Source organism: Heloderma suspectum, chromosome 2, assembly GCF_057233095.1.
Source record: "Heloderma suspectum isolate Gila_16-S chromosome 2, 16-S_ref, whole genome shotgun sequence".
Classification (NCBI taxonomy): domain Eukaryota; kingdom Metazoa; phylum Chordata; class Lepidosauria; order Squamata; family Helodermatidae; genus Heloderma; species Heloderma suspectum.
The window spans coordinates 169,024,516-169,048,791 of NC_139459.1; the positions used below are offsets into that span (position 1 = coordinate 169,024,516).

The 24,276-nt window shown below is 45.4% G+C and overlaps 1 protein-coding gene across 1 annotated transcript in view; it reads right to left on the reverse strand.

Annotated features, from left to right (window-relative positions):
- Positions 1-24,276, reverse strand: part of LOC146353174 (A.superbus venom factor 1-like) — a 197,941-nt gene that overhangs the window by 151,519 nt on the left and 22,146 nt on the right. The window contains exons 3-6 of the mRNA XM_084835880.1: positions 16,800-16,962; positions 8,860-8,930; positions 5,575-5,666; positions 1,826-1,908 (exon numbers count right to left, since the gene is read on the reverse strand). Coding sequence (XP_084692006.1) covers positions 1,826-1,908; positions 5,575-5,666; positions 8,860-8,930; positions 16,800-16,962 — 409 coding nt within the window. The remainder of the gene's footprint in view (positions 1-1,825; positions 1,909-5,574; positions 5,667-8,859; positions 8,931-16,799; positions 16,963-24,276) is intronic.

Below are 24,276 nucleotides of genomic sequence, written 5' to 3' on the forward strand. Positions count from 1 at the left end.
TTTGCCTGCTATAGCTTAATGACAATACTTACAACTGCAACATTTATCAGCATCTAGATTCGTTCCTGCTGCTTTCATAGCATTGGAGTTCCCTTTGTTATTGGAAACACTTATTGAATGTGATCAGGTACATCGACCCACAATTCATGTTTATAAATACTTATTATCAGTGAATAAATATGATACACAGGGACTTAAGCAGGAATGGAACAGGGAACTGGATTGTTCTATTTTGCCTAATCAATGGATCTCCGGCGTAAGTATCTGATCTGTCTCTGGATCTTCAGTTATGTCTTATTCAGCAAAAACTCTTGTTTCCCGTCTATTGGATGCCACAATGTCTCTTTAATAAAGGTTTGTCTAACTCAGCTAATTGTTGGAAATGTAATACAGTTAGTGCTTTTTTTAATCATATGTTTTGGAAATACCCAATAGTTGTCTCCTTTTGGGAGGAAGTTATCATACAGATAAACTTTGTGTTGGAAAACTCTTTAATACTTACTGATGTACATGTTCTCCTAAATTATTTACCTGCTTCTTGGAATTTAACACATGGTCAGTGTAAATGGATTTTTCGTGCCCTTTTGATGGCCAAAAGACTGATATCACAATACTGGAAGGATAAAAGCTCACCACCTATAACGCAATGAAGACTTAGCAACACTAGCAACATTCGAAAGAGTGGTATACCGCCACCACTTGCAAATGGCCCTATATATGGATATTTGATCTGTTTTATTGCAGTTTATGTATAATTTATTTTTTCTTTTTTTAGAATGTTGTAATAATTGAAACTGAGATCTTTAAAGTATGTAGCTATATCAGTGTGTGTTTTTTAATTCTGTTCATTTGTTTTTGTTTTATTGAAACTCACAATAAAAAAACTGATTAAAAATAATAAAAAAGAAAGCTGGATAAAGGAAGAATAACTGTTAGACAACTGTACATGTTCAGCTTATGACGCAAATATGTGAACATAAAATATTGTGGGTGAGAAATAAACAAAACTAAGAAACACTTAAAATTAAAAATAGTAAATCTGCGGAAGAGAAGGAGATGTTATCTTGTTTTCAAGAGGTCTAGCTCTGAAAAGCTGACAAGTAATGAAGTAAATGTATTACTCCCCAAAATCATAGCTGAGAACTTTGGAAAAAAACAGTAACTAATTGTTAAAGAAATTCCATTCTATGGAAGGGAATCATATAAGCAGCACTGATAAGGAATCAGATAAATATGAGAGGAAAATACAGGAACTTCAGAACCCAACATCAGTTCTCACAGGATGCAACAGCTGTCCTCAGGAGACAATGGCACCAGTCCTCATCGACTTCTCTGCTCCATTTTGCTCCCAGCTCAGAAATTTCACTGGGTAAGATGCTTTAATATTTAAAATGAAGGCAATGCTCCTAGAACTAAACTTAGAATGTTTTAAATTGTGTTTTGCTTGCAACCACTTTGCATCCTTTTGAATTTAATGCTCTTTATATTATAAAATGTAAAAACCGCTTAAGATTTTAATGTAAAAGATGAAAAGACATGCCAGATCTCAGAGTCCTCTATTTTAAAAAACTCTTTTTATTGTAAACATACAGATTCCTTGGTGATACTTTGTCCAGGAATATGTCATAGGATATGTTACCTGTTGATCCAGGATCAAAGCTAAATACAAAAATCCCAGATCATAAAATATATCTATAAAAGGATAAATTGTCACAAAAAGTGTAGGACAAAAATTAGTCTTCTCTGGGAAAGAATCATGGGATTAAACAGGGAATGAAACCCGCGTTTGGGCAGGGTAATCCTGAGCAGGGTTAGCCATTCTTACCATACTCCTTGACTTCAAATTGTGTGGTGAAGGTCTCCTCTGGAAGACCTTTATACTTGGCCACCATCTTCCAAGTACCCAAACTAGAAAGGAAAAATGAAGTGTTGTTTCATTGCATCTACTTTATGAGCTCGTGGTTATTATTATTTGTTTATTTATGTATGCAGTGCCATCAGTATAAATCGCACTCTACAGGATACAAGAGATGAGAATAGGTCCCTGCCCTGAGAAGCTAAAATCCAGCATTTGACACAGGGGAAATGTGATTAGACAGGTAAGAGGGAAACCAACCAGCTAAGAAGCACAAGAGACCCAGCCAGGGCATTAAACAGGACTCAAATCAGGGAGTGCATGGTTAACTATATCAAAGGCAGCAGAAGGGTCAAGAAGAATGAGGACTGAATAGAAGCCTATTCATTGAGGAGGTCATCAGTGATTTATGTGAGGACAGTGGAGCGTAGGGGGCAGAAACCAGATTGGAAGGCACTGAAATTGGACTTGGGAAGAGAGAGTCAAGACAGCAGAAGTAAGCAGCACACTCCGGGATTTGGAGGCATAGGATAGAAGGGTCAGTAGCTGGAGAGTGAAGATGGGTCAAAGGATGGTTTCTTGAGAATAGGGATGAGCATGTCATGTTTTAATTTGATTCATTAGAGAAGGATCCAGAGGAGAGTGTTTGGGTAATAACAGAGGAGATAGTAACCAGGAAATGGGAGGACATAGGCACATGGAGGGTTTATATGAGAACAGCAGGATAGTCAACTCAACAAGCAAGGTTAGGGTGGTCATGTGTCCTATTTTATAAAGGAAAGTCCTCCATTTGAAGAGTGTCTAGTCCAAGGAGGGATCTGCATGGCAATGGGTTTAGTTCACTCTCCACTACTTTGCTGCGGTTTTTACTGGAGTTGAATCTGCTCCATCTGGGGACACATGGGGCTTGAAAGCCTGGATTATCACAAAGCTAGCCTGGGGCTCTGGGCAGGTCACATAGCAGTTGCCATGAATTGTTTGGGTGGCTACCGGGTGGAGTCTCATCCATGTCAGCACGTAGAGAGCCTGTTCACTCCCTCCCACTCTCGCCTTGTTCCACCCTTTCTGCCTTCTCTGGCTAGTGTGTGTTAGCGCCTGCCTTCCCAATCTATCCCCTATTCCCCCCAAGATTTTTTCCTGAGGTAGTTACTGTGGAACCTGCCATTGTGCATTAAAAGATATCCCTATTGCACTTGAAATGTGCTATTTCGTGATAGTGCTATAGCACTATATAGCTATAGCGCCATAGGGGGTATAGCTACTCCTGTTCAAATACATGATTTCACAATAGTGCTATAGTGCCATAGGGATATCTTTTAAATGCGCAATTGCGGGTTCCCCAGCAACTACCTCAGGAACCACGACCTCACTGAGTATACGTATTCCTCACCCCTCGGTATTTTTAGCAGTGTAAGCCTTATCCCCTGACACAATAAGTACTTGAAATGTCCAAGATCAATACAGTTTACAGTCCACAGGTGGCTGTGGTTGGTGAACCTGGAGCACTTACTTCGGGTTCATGATGCAGCGCTAATGCCCTATTTCAACTTTGCACTTTTATGCTTTACTTTTTTAAAAAAGTTAGAGGCTGCCCAGAGCACACCTATACTTTGCAGGGATGGCCACCAGAGTTTAGTGGTAGGCAAGGTGAAGTAAATACCATGAGGTAGCTCAAAACTCTGACAGCCAGCTGCAAAATGGCGGAAACATTGGGGAGACACCCCCCTGACTGGGATCAGTGAGGTCATGGCCAGGTGAAAGACACATCCCTGGGCAGGGCTATCATGCCAGAGTAAATGTGGAGGGTTGGTACATACCACAACAGAAGCTTAGACAAGCTGAATTAAGGAAAATAATCAGACTAAAGGTAGTCTCAGAAAAACTGGTTTTTCAGTGCAAAACTCTGGGCTGTGGGATGGCCATGATGTCATGTGCCCTGAATGACCACCAAATTCAGCAAACTCACACTAAATCACTTGTGGAGACACCCCCCAAATCCAGTTACATATAAGAAAGAAAGCAGGGAAAGCAGGGTTCTTAAAGTTGCCCAGCATCATTTAGCACCTGGACAGCAGATTGAGAAGGCACACAGGTCACCTACTCAGCCTTCCCCACCAAGATGAGATGGATTGCACCTTTATTTAAATTATAGTAATTATTTCTACATTTGCATCAATGCATTAGTATATGCATTATTTTATTTTATTTTTTACAAATCTCTGCCTTCTTTTGTCCTTTCTTTAGGTGCTATGTAAGTGGCCATCCTAAGTGAGATGTAATGAAAGAGGAAAGGTTAGAGCATGGGTGGGGAACTTGTGGTCCCTCAGGTTTTGTTGGGACTCCAATTCCTATCAGCCCTGGCTGGCATAGCCAAGGTCTGGGTGATGCTGTAGTCCCACAACATCTGGAAGGCCACAGGTTCCCCCACCCCTATGTAAGACAGAGGAGTAGGAGGAGGGATGAGTGGTAGAGGAGGGTGAAGAGAGAGGAAGAGAGGCCAGAGCGGATGGCTTCAGTTTTAGCAGTGAAGGAGGAGGAGACATCTTGGTCAGAGAGCAAGGAGCAGGGAGACGACTGGGCAGGTTTTACACAACAACCAAGGTAGAGAAGAGGTGCTGAGGATCTCTAGAATCGGTGTGGATCAGAGAGGTAGTGCTGCTTAGCCAGGTAGATGACAGATGCAGAGGAGGACAGCATGAATGTATAGCAAATGAAGTCATCCAACTCATATATTCTGCTCCAGATGTGTTCAGCTGCATAAGCACATTAGTAAAGATACAAAATGGAGTCAGTGAGGGAAGATTGGGATGAGAGGGGCAAATGGTACATTGGGAGAGCAGGGCAACCATGTCAAGATGTGATGACAGGGATGGACTGGAGGTGGTAACTGCAGAGTCTCCAGAGCAGACAGAAGCAGCAGAGGAGATGATAATACTTCAGGGAAGGCCACTGGATCAATGAGCTGGAAATCATGGAAGGAGCAGGAGGTAGAACACAGGGAGGGTGGACTGCACGCAGTGCTTTAGGACATAAGATGAGGAATTCCACAGCAGAGAGGCCAGACACAGAGCAGTTCTTAGTGAAGACAAGATCAAGGGCCCAAAGCAACATGTGGGAGAGTCAGCCCAAGGAGAAAGTCAAAGGAAGAGGCAAGGCAGAGGAGACAGGAAGCAACTGAATAAGAGGGATTATCAACGTGAATATTGAAATCATGACAACAACCATGAAATAATACCTCTTCATAGCATGGCTGGGATTGCTATGGATACTAAGACAGGGACGCTCTATGTTTTTGATGCTCATCAGTGGAAAATAGAGAGTTAAGTATGGAACAGAAAGCCTGACCCTGAAGCCTTAAGACCCGGATACAAGGAGGTTGAACCCTGACTCCTCCTCCATTCAAATCCCCATTAAGCCATCGAGTTCTGAGTGACCATGGGAAAGTCACTGTCCATCCACCTAACCTACCTCACAGATTGGTGTGAGGATAAAATGGAATAGCCTCATGTGTGCTGCACTGAACTCCTTGAAAGAAAGGTGGGATACTACAAATGAGATTAATCAGTCAATAATGTTGACGTATGTAGGACCTTGAGGTACTCCTACTTCAACAGGACAAATGTCAGCAGAACAGAGGATACCGTACACATCATCGAGCTTTTCCTATCTTTGCTGTTTCTTTGGAGATTGGCTACATTGTAATATTCATGGTAAATTACCTGCCAGTCTCAGGTAAGGAGTACGGATGGATCAAATACGAATCAGGGTTGATAATCAGCTGGCTGTGGCTGACTACAATGCCTTCAGGTGTCTGGAGGGATGGGAAAAGGTTAAGGAAGAGATGAAAAGTGCTTGCAGTTACATTGTGTATTCAGTACCTCTGTAGCACAAGACTTGGTTTGTGAACATCCCTACACCAGCCTAAAATCCTGCATTTAAAACAGGGCTTTCTGCTTCTGTTTTAAATGCAGGATTACAACAGACTCCCTTTACATGTGCTTCCCCACCCTTTTCCCCCTCCCCCCCTTATCTGAGTCTTCCATATGTTTCATTGGTCTAGATTCTCTTCTTGTGGCTTTTCCTTTTTCATGGAGGGAACTCAAGCGGGGTAATTTAGTAGCTCATTATCACCAATCTTTTTAACAATGGAATAAAGGTCATTTAGTGCAGGAGATACCCTGGAGGTTCAAAAAACCATCTCTTTTGCAAGGAGAAAAGGAGAGCTAATTGGGTATGATCCCCTCCCCTTTGAAACAGTAAACTTATGGTTACAGGGCAGTTTTGAACTGCACGGCTCTTAACAGCAAGGAAACAACAATTATCCTTTTAAACACTTCTTAAACAAGGACTAAGGAAACTGAGGCTTGCGTGGGTGGGGGGGACTCTGGGGGCTATCAATTACTAGATAGACTAGCCAGGGATTTACACCATGACACCCCCCTCTCTTCTTCTCCCTCAACCTGGCACACAAACTTAAACAGAGTGCCGAAACTCAGGAAGTTGCAGGGTGATGGGGGTCGCCTTATTATACTTGCATTCTTCAGGCAGCCATCAATCTTCTTTGGGAGGTGGTGGGGTGATTTGCAGGACTTCAAAGTAAAGCTTCACAGTTTGTTTTTGTAAATCCCAAATTCGAAGCAGGACACGATGAGGTAAACGGAAACAGGAAAACAGTCTTAATTTGCAACGGTAACATCACTGACAGCATCAGCCAGCCAGCTACACAGTTCTCTGTGTCTTTGGAGACAGCTACTCCAATATCTTCTTTTCTTTTCAATCAGGTTGGGTCTCCCAGCTTACACAGTTTATTGCAGCTTCTAGGAGCATGGTAGTAGCATTTTGGCTTGGCCAGGAATGTGCTGACAGGTTTTCTCGATCTCTTTGGCACACATGCTCAGGCAGTCCAACACTGGACACTCAAATCAGTGAGATTCCTTTATTGCAGGGAATCTTACAGCAAGAGCTTAATGGTTACACTCTTCAGAAATCATATGGCTGATGGTCAGTAACTATAGGCTCCATGAAATTCTAAAACAATTCAAAGTTAAACACTGAAACAGTTCAATGGTTACCTTGACAGAGATCTTCAACGTGGTCTCTCCACTTCGTTCTGCCTTGGGACCATCCTCTGGTGACTTTCCACTCTAAGACGGATCTAGCCCGTGCTCTGGGGGCACTGATTCTTCACCTTTACTCTGTTCCATGTCTTCATCTTCTGGGTCTTCATTTTCAGTTTCCACTTCTTAGGGATTTCATCCCAAACAGGCGAGGTGATGATGTTGCACATCTCGGAACGCTGTGGACACTTCTCCTGAGCTTGGCGTATCAGTTTAATGGCGACTTCCTCAGCTTCATGCTCCCACGCCTCATTAGAGGCCAGGCTGTCTTGCAACATTTCTCTAATTAACAGCCTCAGATTTTGCTCTTCTCCCAGGTCATCCTTGGATTTTTTCTGCTGTTTTCTCTCTCCATTCTGACTCCTTCTGCTCGACAGCTCCTAAAGCTGTCAACAATAACCCAGCTAGACGTCCTGCACACTGCTTCTGCTTAGCTGATCACTTTCCCAGCTGCAGAGATTCTAACGCAGTTTCCGGACCCACTGGTGTGCAGTCCTCTTTGACCTCTGGCCATGCAATCAGGCTACACAGGACAGCCAATTGCTTTGTGGCTGGACCCCACAGCTCCAACTGTGGCCAGCCTGGGAGTCAGTTTAACACACCGACCCCCCGATCCTCCTTCCCTTTGAATCTGAACATAGCAGTAGTTTTGGCACCCTGCTCACTGCACCAAATGTGTTGCCCTGGCTGTGGGCAGTGAACTCTCTTCTGACTCATCTCAATATGCTCAGAGGCCTACTAGCATGGGAAATTGCACCAATAATGAACTTAAGCAAGTATTATGGATCTCTAGGCCTCTCTAGCACTACCAATGACTTGGCTATGCTCCTGGGGCCAATACAACATGTTACATATATTTTTTAGAAGACCAGCAATTTCACATTTTAGGTCTGTAGGGTGAAATCCTATTGATGGTACCCTCAATGCTCGTAAGCCTCCAAACCTGAAGGCTTACGAGTATCCAGTGCAGAGCGGGAGGTGCGGCAGAGAGCAATCCTCACCTCGGCTCTGCCTTCTGCTCTGCCTTTCAACTAGACAGGTTTTTTCACCCATCTATCTGGGACATCTCAGAGGGGAAGGGAAGGAGGCTGGAGAGGCCTCAGGATAATGCATAAGCCGGCCTCTCCAGTCCCCTCCCCTCCCACTGGGACACACACACACCTTTACCTCCTCTCCGAGGTCACTTTTGCAAACTTGCAGAGACAGCCAGCAGGATTTTCTCCACACTGGCTGTGAGGGAGAGGCAGAGGGGGCATGGAGCACAGATCTCCAGCTATGAGGTCGGAGCACTGCCTCTCACCTCGGAGCTGGGAATCCATAATACCCTAGGGCCCCCCAGATGCTGTCTAGGGACCATAAGATTGCTTCTCCCAGAACTCTACGATGGATACCGTTGGGGCATGGTGATTTATTAACTTTCAATTTGTCAATAAGGTTGAGAACTTCATCTTTTATCACCACTATTTGCCTCAGTTCCCCAGATTCCCTTCCTGAAAACAACAGTTCAAGCACATACGCTAACAATTTGCATCTTTGGGTCAACCATGAGTAATGCTTAAGGGATACAGATTTCCGTTGGCACCCCTAGACCTTGGGAGGAAGTGGGAAGTTTTTTATTTCATTGTGGTTCAGTCTATGCTATATTCTGTTATGTTGCTACTGTTGCCATTTATAAATCTGAATTCATGCTTTTGTTTGGTCATATCTACAGTGTATTTGTGGGGGGTGGATACAGCTACTGAGATTACCAAATTGGAGTCCCAGGTTCTCCTAGGTGGAGGCATACAGGACCAAATGTAAAAGATGAACTATAACCCGTAGACACTCAGGCCAGCCATGAATTATGATTCAAGGATTACACACAGGCACACTCATCATGGCTCTCACCTCAAAATCGACAATCACAGGTTTCAGCACAGGCTCCAGGCTGTGACCCACAGAAAATACACGATAGAACACTGAGAAAGAAAAGAGCATCATAAATTGTGAAAAAAGTGTGAGTCAATGTGAAAAGCGTTGGCATCTTGGAAGAGCACTGAGATAAGCTCCCCACCTGCTCTTTCATCACTGACATCTTAAGTCTGGGGGCAAACTAGATGTTATATGCAAACATGTGTAACATTCAACTGACGTCCTTTTTGAAAACCAAGAGCAGCTTTGGGAGGAGCTAACTGGGAGTGGGGGAGGTGCGTGACTGTATTACCTCTGCAGTAGGCTTCGAACTCTTAATTTAGAGGTGCCAAGATAGTGATAAATCAGATCTAGGTTTACTTACAAGGAGGACTTTATTGAGTAACTTACAGCACACAGGCGTACCCAATGGTTGGATCAGACAGCTTCGCTGAACCCAGAGCCATGGGGTAAAATGGGGTAAGGCAGGGCTGCCAGAGGCTGCTCGGGAAGGAGCCTGGGGAAGGAGGACCAGCCAGCAGCTGCACCGGGTGATCCTGAGCCTGAGCCTGCTTCTGCCCCCGCCCACAGGTACTTAAGGCGGGGCTGCCAGAGGCAGCGCCTCGGCGTCACGCCAAGTGCTACACTAAGTGCGCACTTAGCGTCGCACTTGGAGTCGCAAGATCTACCCACCTGCCTCTCCAGAGACACCAGCAGCCACAACACCAGCAGCAAATAGCAGCAGCAGCAGAGGGCAGCAGCTTTAAAGACCAGGGGAAGGGGCAAACGTGGACTATCTGCTCCTTCTTAGCTGCTGTTCTCTTTTATCTCTTTTATATTCTTTTAAACTGTTGTATATTTTATATCTTAATATTTTAATATGTGCCTGGGAGGACTATTGGACAACTCAGGGGGTGGGGGAGGTGCCACCATAACTGTGGTCACGGGCAGGGGGAGGTATGGCGTTGGGGGATTAACAGGCCAGCTGAGGAGAAGAGCGGCTAGACACCTTACAGCTGTCCCCTCTTCTGGTTCTTCCCCCAACCTGATGGTTCCTGGCAGCCTTACCAGTCTGCCCTCGGGTCTGGTGGTGCTGCTGCTGAATGCCAGGTCGGCCCAAAATAAGACCTCCCTCATCCATGATTTGATTGTGGATGAGGGGGCTGACCTGGCATGTATTACTGAGACCTGGGTGGGGGAACTGGGAGGGGTCACTCTCTCCCAGCTGTGCCCTCCTGGGTACTCAGTGCAGCACCAACACCGACTTGAGGGTCGGGGAGGGGGGATTGCCGTGGTCTATAGGAATTCAATCTCCCTCTCCAGGCTTCCTGCTCATTCGAGTGCAGATCTTGAGTGTCTGTACCTTGTGTTGGGTACCCGGGACAGATTAGGGATTCTGTTGGTGTACCGCCCACCCCGCTGCCCATCAGACTCCCTGCCTGAGCTGACGGAGGTGGTCTCGGACTTGGTGTTGAGGGCCCCCAGGATGATGGTCCTGGGGGATCTCAACTTCCATGCCGAGGCCGCTGTATCCGGGGCGGCTCAGGACTTCATGGCCGCCATGACAACCATGGGGCTGTCCCAACATGTCATCGGCCCAACGCATATAAAAGGACACACGCTTGATCTGGTTTTCTCGACTGGGCAGGAGGATGGTGATCTGAAAGTAGAGGAATTAACATCTGTCCCTTTGTCATGGTCAGATCACTTCCTGCTGAGGTTTAGACTTCTGGCGGCCTTTCCCCTCTGCAAGGGTGGGGGACCTATTAAAATGGTCCGCCCCCGGAGATTAATGGATTCCGATGGATTCCAGAGGGCTCTGGGGGTTTTTCCTGCTGGTATGGCTGGTGCTCCTGTCGAAGCCCAGGTCGCTCTGTGGAATGCAGAGATGACTCGGGCGGTTGACACGATCGCACCCAAGCGCCCTCTCCCTCTGAGCAGAGCCCGGCCAGCTCCTTGGTATACACCTGAGCTGAGGGCAATGAAGCAAGAGGGGAGATGGCTAGAACGCAGGTGGAGGAAAACTTGTGCTGAGTCTGACCGAACACAGGTAAGAGCCCACTATCGAGCCTACTCTGTGGCGGTGAGGGTGGCAAAGAGGCAGTTCTTTTCCACCAGCATTGCATCTTCTCAGTGTCGCCCAGCGGAGCTTTTCTGAGTGGTTCGCGGCCTGTTACATTCTGGGCCAGGGATAGAGACGGTGGAACCCTCGGTAGCACGCTGTGACGAGTTTGCGCGGCACTTTGAGGATAAAGTCGCTCAGATTCGTCATGAATTGGACACCACGATTAATGCAGTTCCATTGGTAGAGGCGTTCAGAGCACCGTCTGGTCCAGTTTTATTGGATGAGTTTCAGTTACTGAGGCCTGAGGATGCGGACAAGGTGCTTGGCCAAGTCCGATCGACCACTTGTGTGCTTGACCCTTGCCCTTCATGGCTTATTAAATCAAACAAGGAGGGGTTGTCCGGCTGGGTCCAGGAGGTTGTAAATTCCTCCTTGAGAGAGGGAGTGGTGCCTGCTGCTTTAAAAGAGGCAGTAATTAGACCACTCCTGAAAAAGCCTAACCTGGACCCAGAGGATGTTAACAATTATAGGCCAGTGGCCAACATCCCCTTCCTGGGCAAGGTGCTTGAGCGGGTGGTTGTAGGACAGCTCCAGGCACTCTTGAATGAAACGGATTATCTAGATCCATTTCAATCGGGCTTCAGGCCTGGTTTTGGAACGGAAACTGCCTTGGTCGCCCTGTGGGATGACCTCTGCCGGGAGAGGGACAGGGGGAGTGCGACCCTGTTGATTCTCCTGGACCTCTCAGCGGCTTTCGATACCATCGACCATGGTATCCTTCTGGATAGGTTGTCTGGGTTGGGAGTTGGAGGCACTGCACTACAGTGGTTCCGCTCCTACTTGGATGGCCGATTCCAGAAGGTGGTGCTGGGGGATTATTGCTCTGTGCCATGGCAATTGTGCCATGGGGTTCCACAGGGCTCTATTCTATCCCCCATGCTGTTTAACATCTACATGAAACTGCTGGGGGAGGTTATCCGGAGGTGTGGGCTGAGGTGCCATCAATATGCGGATGACACCCAGCTCTACCTCTCTTTCTCATCAAAACCAGGTGAGGCAGTGGCTGTTCTGAACCAGTGCCTGGGCACGGTAATGGACTGGATGAGGGCTAATAAACTGAAACTCAATCCAGACAAGACGGAGGTACTGTTAGTGGGTGGTTCGTCTGCCCGGCTAGGTGATATTCAACCTGTTCTGGAGGGGGTTGCACTCCCCCTAAAGGATCAGGTTCGTAGTTTGGGGGTGCTCTTGGATCCAGAACTGTCACTTGAGGCACAGGTGAACTCAGTGGCACGGAGCACTTTTTATCAGCTTAGGCTGGTATACCAACTACGCCCTTATCTGGACAGAGATAGCCTAGCTACAGTTATCCATGCTCTGATAACTTCTCGTCTGGATTACTGCAATGCGTTATACGTGGGGCTGCCTTTGAAAACGGTCCGGAAACTTCAGCTGGTCCAAAATAGGGCAGCAAGATTGTTAACAGGGACTGGCCTGCAAGCTCATATTACGCCAGTACTTTTCCAGCTGCACTGGCTGCCGGTCCATTTCCGGGCCCGATTCAAAGTGCTGGTGTTAACATTCAAAGCCCTTAACGGCTTGGGGCCAGGTTACCTGAAGGATCGCCTCCTCCCATATGTGCCTGCCCGGACCTTAAGATCATCATCAGCGGCCCTTCTCCGTGAGCCCCTGCCAAAGGAAGTGAGGCGGGTGGCTACTAGGAGGAGGGCTTTTTCTGTTGTGGCACCCCGGCTCTGGAATGAGCTCCCTAGTGAGGTTCGCCTGGCGCCTACATTGTACTCCTTTCGGCGCCAGGTGAAGACCTTTTTATTTTCCCAGGCATTTTAGCTTTCTAAATTTTTATCTTTGCTGTTTTAAATCTGTATTTTAAACTCCTGTACTGCTGCTAGGTTTTATTGTGGTTGTATTGTTATATTGTGGTTTTAATGTTCTATATATCTTAAATTGTTTTATTGTGTGTTGTTTGGTTTTAGTTTTTGTGAACCGCCCAGAGAGCTTCGGCTATTGGGCGGTATAGAAATGAAATAAATAAATAAATAAATAAATAAAATGGATTTTATACCATACATGTTGGCAGCCAGGCAGCATGACAACAGCAAATGTTATTTAGCATTCATCTACCGCTTTCCCAGCATAGGCTAACAGTGCTTGATCAGAAGGGAAACAAATCCGAGGTTTCCCAGCACAGCCACCTGCAGCTTTAAGGCAAACAAGCTTCACTTCCCAGGCACATCCTGATAAGACACTGCAGCTCCTTAGCATGGAATGTGCTGAGGCAGTACTATTGACCTTTGACTCATCCTGGTAAATCAAGAGGCCTGTTAGGGAAAACAGCAGCCAACTGAGCCAAAGTCAGAGAGCATTATGCATCATCTAAGCCCCTCTAAAACTACTGGTAGCTTGGTTCAGGCCTGAGGCCTTACAGTGACAACAGACCTCCCCCACTGCACCCCCCATGGAGTTTGAAAACTGTGTTTGCTCACATTTTTATATATATACATATATATATATATATGATGTTTATATAGGCCGCCCAGTAACAATGTTCTCCAGGCAGTTCACAAAAGATAAAGGTTAAAAATACAATATTAAAATACAGAAAACCATAAATATCAAATTGAAGTTAAAATTTCCAACAGTAGAGAAGAAAGAAAACCAATTACACAGCATCACTAAAAATATAAGACAAATCAAACAGTGAATTAAAAGTTCACAATGTCTGGATTTTTAACCCTCCAAGGGAAACGGTTAGAACTTGGCATCTAGTAAGCTCAGATTGTTAAAACACCTGTGTCCTCTGAATCTCTGACCATGGTGAGCCCTGAATGCTTCAGAGGAGAAACAGAGGCATCTTCTGTTCACCCTCAAAAGAAGAAAAGCTTCACCTTCAGAAAGAAGCATCATTACTATAATTCATGTATTTATAGAGCACCATCAATGTACATGACATTTCAAAGAGTAACATCAGCAAAGAAAACAGAAAAGGCAGGTCCCTGCCCCAAGGGGCTTACTCCTTTCTCTTCTCCCTGACAGGAGGGGAGAGTCTCTCAAAGTGGAAAGGGAGCCCATGTTCATGGGCAAGAGGAACAGGACAGACTGAGGAAAAAGAAGAGCTGTTCAGCAACGGGAGACATCAAGAGATGCATGACTGGGTTTTAAAAAGCATAACATTGGGAAAAGCCAGCATTCCCAGTCTGAATTGGTTTGAGACAGAAGCATCATGCCTTCTTCCAAAGAACCCTGGAAAGTGCCATTCTTGGGGGATACTCAGATTTTTTTGTGAGAGATCTCAGACTTATATAAAACAGAACTATGATAGGCAGAGTTCCTTGATCGGGAGCCATGACCACAAAACAGGCTTGAAGTTGGTTCTTATCGTAGAATAACCCTAGTCAACAAGTAAACATTTTTCACTTCATGAAACTTTCTGGGCAATCACTTTTCATGCAGACATGTGCAGTTGCTGCAGGAGATCACAAAATATTCCCCCCACTTAGCATGTCTGTTGCAAGGTAAATGCATTTTCCCAGCACTTGGACTGAGGAAAATGCTGGGGAAATGCTTTTGTGAAAATTTCTTAGAGTTGAACAACAACCAGGTACTACACAGGAGGCGACTGAAGTGACTTTGTTTTGTATTTCTGCATTAAGACAAAACAAAACACCCCACCCCACCCCTGCGCCAGCTCTTACCTTAAGTCATAAGCCTCAAGAAAGCCAGTTCTCCCTAATTATAAACATATAAAGATCTTTTTCAAAATTTCAAGTAGTAATGGACACTCCCAAAAGGGGAGACAATTTCCCTGTGGAATACCTCCAGTGATGTGATTTCCAAGTCACCTTTCCACTCCAGTCTAATTTGGACAGATGGATGGAGACAAATTGTCACCATTTTTTTCTGCAAGTGCCTGATTTCCTGTATAAAGGAGTTCCTGGGATATGGCTAATAGCTACTTACTACATAATTTTTAAACCTCTGGAGATGCTCTCAGAGGTATTTATTAACATGGAATGTCAGAAGGAAGTTAATAATACAGCATTTGGATTCTGCACTTACATTTTTTCTCTGACCTATTTTTTTCCTCACATGGAACTTCATATGCATTTCTGTACACATTTTTTAAATGTATGCATTTTTGGTGCAAATTTGTTAAAAGTCGACTTTTTTCCCATTAACTAAAGCGTGTTTGTGCACATTTTTCTAATGTATGCATTTTTATGTGCTTTTTTCAAGCATTTGTATCTTTCAATCTCTTTTTTAATGCATGAATCGGGTCACAAGTTCATAATAGGGCAGAAAGAGGCAGCTCAAATGATTAGGGGGCTGGAGCAACTCCCCTATGAGGAAAGGTTACAACATGTGGGACTGTTAACGTAGAGAAAAGGTGAGCTAGGGAAGGCATGATAGAGGTATACAAAATTATGCATGGTATGGAGAAAGTGGATAGGGAGACATTTTTCTCCCTCTCATATTAGAACCTGGGTCATCCTATGAAGCAGACTGGTGGGAGATTAAGGAACTACAGCGCATAGTTAAACTATGGAATTTGCTACCACTAGGTGTAGTGATGACCACCAACTTGAATGGCTTTAATAAGGGATTACACAAATTCACGGAGGGTAAGGCCATCAGCAGTTAGTCATCATGATTATGGGCTTATCCACATTAATGGAAAATCCTGCTGCCTTACTGGGGCTTTCTGCTCCTGAATTCTTTGCAGGATTACAATCAGCTTCATTACATGGCGGACATGGGTGACCAGGGGTTTGAATTGAAACCTTCCATTTCTGCACTTTTCCTATGTTTTCCTTTAGACACCACCATCTAGTGGCTGAAATATAGCACTATGGCAGCATTACATGATGTTACAGATTCTGTGCATTTTTTTAAAGACCTGATTTAGTCCAGTGTTATAAAACGGTGGGATAAAACTGAAAAAGCGTGGGAGGGGCCCTGGATGTTGACGACATCAGGTAATGAAACCACAAACTTCCATGAGTGGCCAATCACGAGCATGCAATAAATTGCTGGTACAGAGAAGCCCTTAATGCTACCTCCAGTATCAAAGGCAGTATGTCTATGTACACCATTTGCTGGGGAACATGAGCATGAGTTGTTGCACTCATGTCCTACTTGTGGGGTTCCCACAGGCATCTGGTTGGCCACTGTGTGAACAGAATGCTGGACTAGATAGACCCTTGGTCTAATTCAGCATAACTCTTCTTCTGTTCTTGAATGTGTTGATCTGATTGCAAATAGCATTCAAGTCCACTTTCAGCTCCAGGAGGTGCTAATTGTGTAAACTTGTATAAATTTACAAACCGAACTAATTTCTTTGACATCCCTATTCAAAACATTTTTAAAGTAGCCCTAACTGAACATAGGCAGGAGAAGGACATTTTTTAAAAAGAGAGTTTCAAAATGGTTTGAGAAGCATTGCTTTGTATGGCATTCTTCCTTTTGCTCCACTGTCAATTGTGGTCAAATGGGTGTTGCAGGCTTTTAAAACAATAAACAAGTGTAATTTTAATGTAGTGTTTTAACCTTTTTATGCTCTTAAGGTGTCATCTTTTGTGTTCACCACTCCAGAATCTGTTCTAGATATGGAGCGGTATATACATATTAATTAATTAATTAATAATGAAAACACTGATTACCAGTGGCAAGGGTGGAATGAGTAATCCCTCTTTCAAGCTGCTTTCATCTCAAGAATTATTGCAAGGAAGGTATATCATAACAGTAAAGTTCTGGCAGAGAAGCCAAGGACAGATCCCAAGGAGGATATCGACTTCACACCCCTACTGTGGTGGTCCCAGATATTTGTACAGATGGAGCCAGCAAAAGGCGTTACCTGGAGATCCAGGTGTGTAGATGGCTTTATCTGTCTGGATGAAGATATAGCCACTCTGGAAGGAGACCAGAACCACCTTCTCCAGTGTGAATTGAGAACAGCTGGCCTGGACAACCACGTACTGGTTTTGCTTTGAATCCATCTTCATGTCTTTGGCAGGGACCTGTATGGGAAGATCAGAGGTTAGAGAACTAACATCTAGCATTTACCAGCATGGCAAATGCTATCACAGATATTATATTCAGGGTGTTGAAGGATGGGAGCCTCCTTACAGCACTCTCAGAATACTCCCACACACCTTCTTCACTTGGCAGGAGGGCAATGACAGAGCTTTTTTTAATCTTAGGGCAGGGTAAGGGAACCTTTTCCAGGGGCCGCATGCCAGCAGTGGATGGGACCACAGTCTAGACTGGGCACAGCTACCCAACTGCTAGCATGCAACCCCAAAATAATTCCCCAGGCCCCATTCATTCACACACACATACACTCTCCCCACTTCAATCAGCCTTTTAAAAAGCCTCCACTGGTGCAAATAGGGGCTTTTAAAAAGCCTAACTGCAGCAGGGGCAGGGGTGATTTTTGAGCAATTTTTAGAGCACTGGAGAGGGTTGGTTCTTCCCTCCCCAAAAGTGATCCCCCCCAAATGTCCACTCCCCATTGCAATGAATTTTTTTTGGGGGGGGGAGGTCATAGCATTGGGGAAGGGAGGGTTAACACTTCTCTTCCCAGCAGCTCTCCCCCCTCCGAAACATGCCCCCCGCCCGCTACAATGAATCTTTCAAAGGCCTCCATTGGTAACATTAATAGCCTCACTGAAGCATGGGAGGGAGGAGGGGAAATCCCTTATCTCCTATCACTGATCAGATAAAAGGGCAGCAGGGAACTGGCAGGTCAGGTGGGGCCCTTGGGTGGGTCAGATGGGCTGTATCTACTCTCAGACAGACGGTTTGTATCCATGGGCATAAGCAGGCATTTTTCCAGGGGGGTGCAACACTTCATAGCCGTTTGTGGTTGTAATTCCGCATGCATAGCACGCACTGCTACAACACACTGGTCCGCTTTCCCTGTGTATGCTCTTTGGGCTCCTTCACACAGAGTTTATAATGCGATTATCATTCTTCGGGCATAGTTTCTCCCAAGCACTGTACACAACATTGTTGCCCTGCAGCTGTTGTCCACCCCCACCCCCACCCCATTTCCCTGTGTTATTTCTTAACGGGGAAAATGCAGTGTTTTCTCAGGGAGCGCCATCAAACCACCACCTCCTGCCCATGTACTTCTGCCATGGCACAATGAGCTGCTTTTGTGAGGGCTTTTCTAGGGGGTGCGGTTATGATGATGCCTGTGACAATGATGGGGCGGGAGTGTCACCCTGCCACGCCTAGGGATGGCGGAGAATTCCGCCGCGGACCCAAATGAGGCCGGATTCAAAAGAAATGGCTGCAATTAGGTTAAACGAAGGGCTTTACGGCCGCAAGTGGTGTCCGCTACGCCATTTGTGGCTGTATTCATTCCTCACAGCGATACGGAGCCAGCGTGCGGCTATGCGGAATAGCTGTGGAGAAGAGCTGGCTCTGGAGGATTCCGGGGGGAGGATTCCGGGGGGAGGAACGGATCGCCTCCCTGCCCCCGGGGCAGATTTCCCACAGACTGGAAGTTAGGGAATCCACCCATCCCTAGCCACGCCTGCACCCTTTCACCTCTTTGCCATTCTGCTATTGGTTGCCAGCAAAGCACAACATGGTGGGAGTCTGTAAGCCTGGTAGAGCAGCTTTGCTGTCTCTCCTCCATTTCTCCTTCTTGCCTGCTCCCACCACCACCCCAGCAGCACTTTACAATGGGATTGGGGGATTGCTCTGCTCTGAAAGTGCTGCCTGGAAAACCTTTAGCCATTTCTATTCAATACTCATGTACACACAAACAAGAGAAGCGTAACCCCTCTCCATTCAATCCCCTCTTCCAGTATACACACAAACGAGAACAGTGCTACTGCTTGCTTTTACAAGGACAATACCGACTTTCGCACATGGGGGGGAGGGGCGGCTTTCTTAAGTTGGGAAGTTTCAGCACCTCACAATGAGATCAGGGGATCGCTCTGCTCTGCAAGTGCTGCCCAGAAAGCTTTTAACCCCTTCTATTCAACCCCATGTACACACAAACACCCCTTCATGGATCACTGCCTTGTTGTGGCGAAGGGGCTTGCGTAACTCAGTGAAGCCATAAGCTATGCCGTGCAGGGCCACCCAAGACGGACAGGTCATGCCGGAGAGTTCTGACAACATGTGGTCCACTGGAGAAGGAAATGGAAACCCACTCCAGTAGTCTTGCCAAGAAAACCCCATGGAACGTATCACAAGGCTAAAAGAGATGATGCCGGAAGATGAGCCCCTCAGGTCGGAAGGTGTCCAATATACTACTGGGGAAGAGCAGAGGGTATTTCCAAGTAGCACCAGAAAGAGTGAAGTGGCTGGGCCAAAGCCGAAAGGACACTCAGCTGTGGATGTGTCTGGTGGTGAAAAGAAAATCCGATGCTGTAAAGAACAATATTGTTTAGGAACCTGGAATGTCAGATCAATGAATCCAGGTAAGCTGGAGGTGGTGAAACATGAGATGGCAAGATTGAACATCGACATCTTGGGAATCAGTGAACTAAAATGGACAGGCATGGGCGAATTTAATTCAGGTGACCATTATATCTACTACTGTGGGCAAGAATCCCTTAGAAGAAATGGAGTAGCACTCATAGTCAACAAAAGGGTGCGAAAAGGAGTACTGGGGTACAATCTCAAAAATGATAGAATGATCTCAGTACGAATCCAAGGCAAACCATTCAACATCACAGTAATTCAAGTCTATGCCCCAACCACTGAGGCCAAAGAAGCTGAGGTTGATCGGTTCTATGAAGACCTACAACACCTTCTAGAACTAACACCAAAAAAAGATGTCCTCTTCATCATAGGGGATTGGAATGCTAAAGTAGGAAGTCAAGAAATAACCAGGATAACAGGCAAGCATGGCCTTGGAGTACAAAATGGAGCAGGACAAAGGCTAATAGAGTTTTGCCAAGAGAACACGCTGATCATAGCAAACACTCTTTTCCAACAGCACAAGAGGCGACTCTACACATGGACATCACCAGATGGTCAACATCGAAATCAGATTGATTATGTACTTTGCAGCCAAAGATGGAGAAGCTCTATGCAGTCAGTAAAAACAAGACCTGGAGCTGAATGTGGCTCAGATCATGAGCTGCTTCTTGCAAAATTTCGGCTTAAATTGAAGAACGTAGGGAAAACCACTAAACCATTCAGGTATGACCTAAATCATATCCCTTATGCAGATACAGTGGAGGTGAGGAATAGATTTAAGGGATTAGACCTGATAGACAGAGTGCCTGAGGAACTATGGACGGAGGTCCGTAACATTGTTCAGGAGGCAGCAACTAAATTCATTCCAAAGAAAAAGAAATGCAAGAAAGCCAAGTGGCTGTCTGATGAGGCGTTACAAGTAGCTGAGGAAAGAAGGGAAGTGAAAAGCAAGGGAGAAAGGGGAAGATATACCCAACTGAATGCAGAGTTCCAGAGAATAGCAAGGAGAGACAAGAAGGCCTTCTTAAATGAACAATGCAAAGAAATTGAGGAAAACAATAGAATGGGAAAGACTAGAGATCTCTTCAAGAAAATTGGAGATCTCAAGGGAACGTTTTGTGCAAAGACGGGCATGATAAAGGACAAAGAAGGCAGGGACCTAACAGAAGCAGATGAGATTAAGAAGAGGTGGAAAGAATACACAGAAGAACTATACAGGGAAGATCTTAATGTCCCTAATAGCCATGATAGAGTGGTCACTGAACTTGAGCCGGACATCCTCGAGAGTGAAGTCAAGTGGGCCTTAGGAAGCATTACTAACAACAAAGCTAGCAGAGATGACTGTCTTCCAGCTGAGCTATTTAAAATCCTAAAAGATGATGCTGTTAAAGTGCTGCACTCAATATGCCAACAAATTTGGAACACTCAACAGTGGCCACAAGACTGGAAAAGGTCAGTTTACATTCCAATTCCAAAGAAGGGGAATGCCAAAGAGTGTTCAAACTACCGTACAATTGCGCTCATTTCACATGCCAGCAAGGTTATGCTCAAAATCCTACAAGCTAGGCTTCAGCAGTATGTGAACTGAGAACTACCGGAAGTACAAGCTGGGTTTTGAAGAGGCAGAGGAACTAGAGATCAAATCGCCAACATTCGCTGCATCATGGAGAAAGCAAGAGAATTCCAGAAAAACATCTATTTCTGCTTCATTGACTACGCTAAAGCCTTTGATTGTTTGGATCACAACAAACTCTGGCAAATTATTAAAGAGATGGGGGTACCAGACCACCTTACCTGTCTCCTGAGAAACCTGTACAAGGGTCAAGAAGCAACAGTAAGAACCACACATGGAACAACCGATTGGTTCAAAATTGGGAAAGGAGTACGACAAGGCTGCATATTGTCGCCCTGCTTATTTAACTTATATGCAGAGTACATCATGAGAAACGCCGGGTTGGATGAATCACAGGTCGGAATTAAGATTGCCGGGAGAATTATCAACAACCTCAGATACGCAGATGATACCACCCTAATGGCAGAAAGCAAAGAGGATCTAAAGAGCCTCTTGTTGAGGGTGAAAGAGGAGAGTGCAAAAGCTGGTTTGAAACTCAACATTAAAAAAACTAAGATCATGGCATCTGGTCCCATCACTTCATGGCATATGGAAGAGGAAGAAATGGAAGCAGTGACAGATTTTATTTTCTTGGGCTCCAAGATCACCGCAGATGGTGACTGTAGCCATGAAATTAAAAGACGCTTGCTCCTTGGGAAGAAAGCGATGGCAAACCTAGACAGCATAGTAAGAAGCAGAGACATCACCTTGCCGACAAAGGTCCATCTAATCAAAGCTATGGTTTTCCCAGTAGTAATGTATGGCTGTGAGAGCTGGACTATAAGGAAGGCTGAGCGCCTAAGAATTGATGCTTTCGAACTGTGGTGCTGGAAAAGACTATTACGAGTCCCCTGGACTGCAAGGAGGTCAAATCAGTCCATCCTAAAGGAAATCAACCCTGACTGCTCATTGGAAGGACAGATACTGAAGCTCAAATATTTTGGCCATCTAATGCGAAGAGAAAACTCTCTGGGATGTACGAAACTCACTTACCTTTTCAAAAGGGTGATTCACGGTGGGGGGGAGGCACTCTGCGCCTCCCCCCGAAATCCTAATCCATCCGGCTCTGCTCCGCGGAGATTCCGCAGAGCCACCGGTCGGGGCAGCCTTCCGGAAAAAAAAACAAAAACCGCGTATGCAAATGGCGGCGGCTACGGCTTCCTAAGGTCCACTTGACTTCACTCTCTAGGATGTCCAGCTCAAGCTCAGTGACCGCACTATCATGGCTATCAGCGACATTAAGATCTTTCCTGTATAGTTCTTCTGTGTATTCTTGCCACCTCTTCTTAATCTCATCTGCTTCTGTTAGGTCCCTGCCTTCTTTGTCCTTTATCAAGCCCGTCTTTGCACAAAACGTTCCCTTGAGATCTCAGATTTTCTTTAAAAGATCTCTAGTCTTTCCCATTCTATTGTTTTCCTCAATTTCTTTGCATTGTTCATTTAAGAAGGCCTTCTTGTCTCTCCTTGCTATTCTCTGGAACTCTGCATTCAGTTGGGTATATCTTCCCCTTTCTCCCTTGCTTTTCACTTTCAGATGGATTTCGTTGCTGCCTCCTGAACAATGTTATGGACCTCTGTCCATAGTTCCTCAGGCACTCTGTCTATCAGGTCTAATCCCTTAAATCTATTCCTCACCTCCACTGTATATTCATAAGGGATATGACTGAGGTCATGCCTGAATGGTTTAGTGGTTTTCCCTACGTTCTTCAATTTAAGCCGAAATTTTGCAATAAGAAGCTCATGATCTGAGCCACAGTCAGCTCCAGGTCTTGTTTTTACTGACCGTATGGAGCTTCTCCATCTTTGCCTGCAAAGTACATAATCAATCTGATTTCGATATTGACCATCTGGTGATGTCCATGTGTAGAGTCGCCTCTTGTGCTGTTGGAAAAGAGTGTTTGCTATGATCAGCGTGTTCTCTTGGCAGAATTCTATTAGCCTTTGTCCTGCTTCATTTTGTACTCCAAGGCCATGCTTGCCTGTCATCCTGGTTATTTCTTGACTTCCTACTTTAGCATTCCAATCCCCTATGATGAAGAGGACATCTTTTTTTGGTGTTAGTTCTAGAAGGTGTTGTAGGTCTTCATAGAACCGATCAATCTCAGCTTCTTCGGCCTCAGTGGTTGGGGCATAGACTTGAATTACTGTGATGTTGAATGGTTTGCCTTGGATTCGTACTGAGATCATTCTATCATTTTTGAGATTGTACCCCAGTACTCCTTTTCGCACCCTTTTGTTGACTATGAGTGCTACTCCATTTCTTCTAAGGGATTCTTGCCCACAGTAGTAGATATAATGGTCACCTGAATTAAATTCGCCCATGCCTGTCCATTTTAGTTCACTGATTCCCAAGATGTCGATGTTCAATCTTGCCATCTCATGTTTCACCACCTCCAGCTTACCTGGATTCATTGATCTGACATTCCAGGTTCCTAAACAATATTGTTCTTTACAGCATCGGATTTTCTTTTCACCACCAGACACATCCACAGCTGAGTGTCCTTTCGGCTTTGGCCCAGCCGCTTCACTCTTTCTGGTGCTACTTGGAAATTCCCTCTGCTCTTCCCCAGTAGTATATTGGACACCTTCCGACCTGAGGGGCTCATCTTCCGGCGTCATATATTTTAGCGTTGTGATACGTTCCATGGGGTTTTCTTGGCAAGAATACTGAAGTGGGTTGCCATTTCCTTCTCCAGTGGACCACATTTTGTCAGAACTCTCTGCCATGACCTGTCCGTCTTGGGTGGCCCTGAATGGCATAGCTTATGGCTTCACTGAGTTATGCAAGCCCCTTCGCCACAACAAGGCAGTGATCCATGAAGGGGTTTGGTAGACACACTCCTGCCCAAAACCAGCTACAAGAAACTCCTGGATTTATAGATTGTTTTTTACGAAGCTGCAATTACTTCGTAACAGGGAAGACCCCAAAAGGGCTTAACACACCCAGAAGGGTTAACAAACCGAGACAGTGGTGTGTTAACCATTGCTGTGACTTCATTTATTGGCTAAAAACATTGAAAGATGGGAGTAGGGTAGTTTCTCATAAAATGAATAGGCAGAATAGGGCTGCACATTTTGCTGTATATTTCAGATTCTACAAGGGCTAGAGACTTGCTTTTAAAAAAATGAAAGCTGGAAATCTGGAGATTATGATTCATCCTCAGGAGGTCAATTGCCCTGCCTTGCCCCTCCCTGCGCATGCCCATAAGCATGAATGAAATTTGGAATGGCCATGCTCCTAACGTGACAGCTAGCCATCTCTCCCTTTCCCTTATGT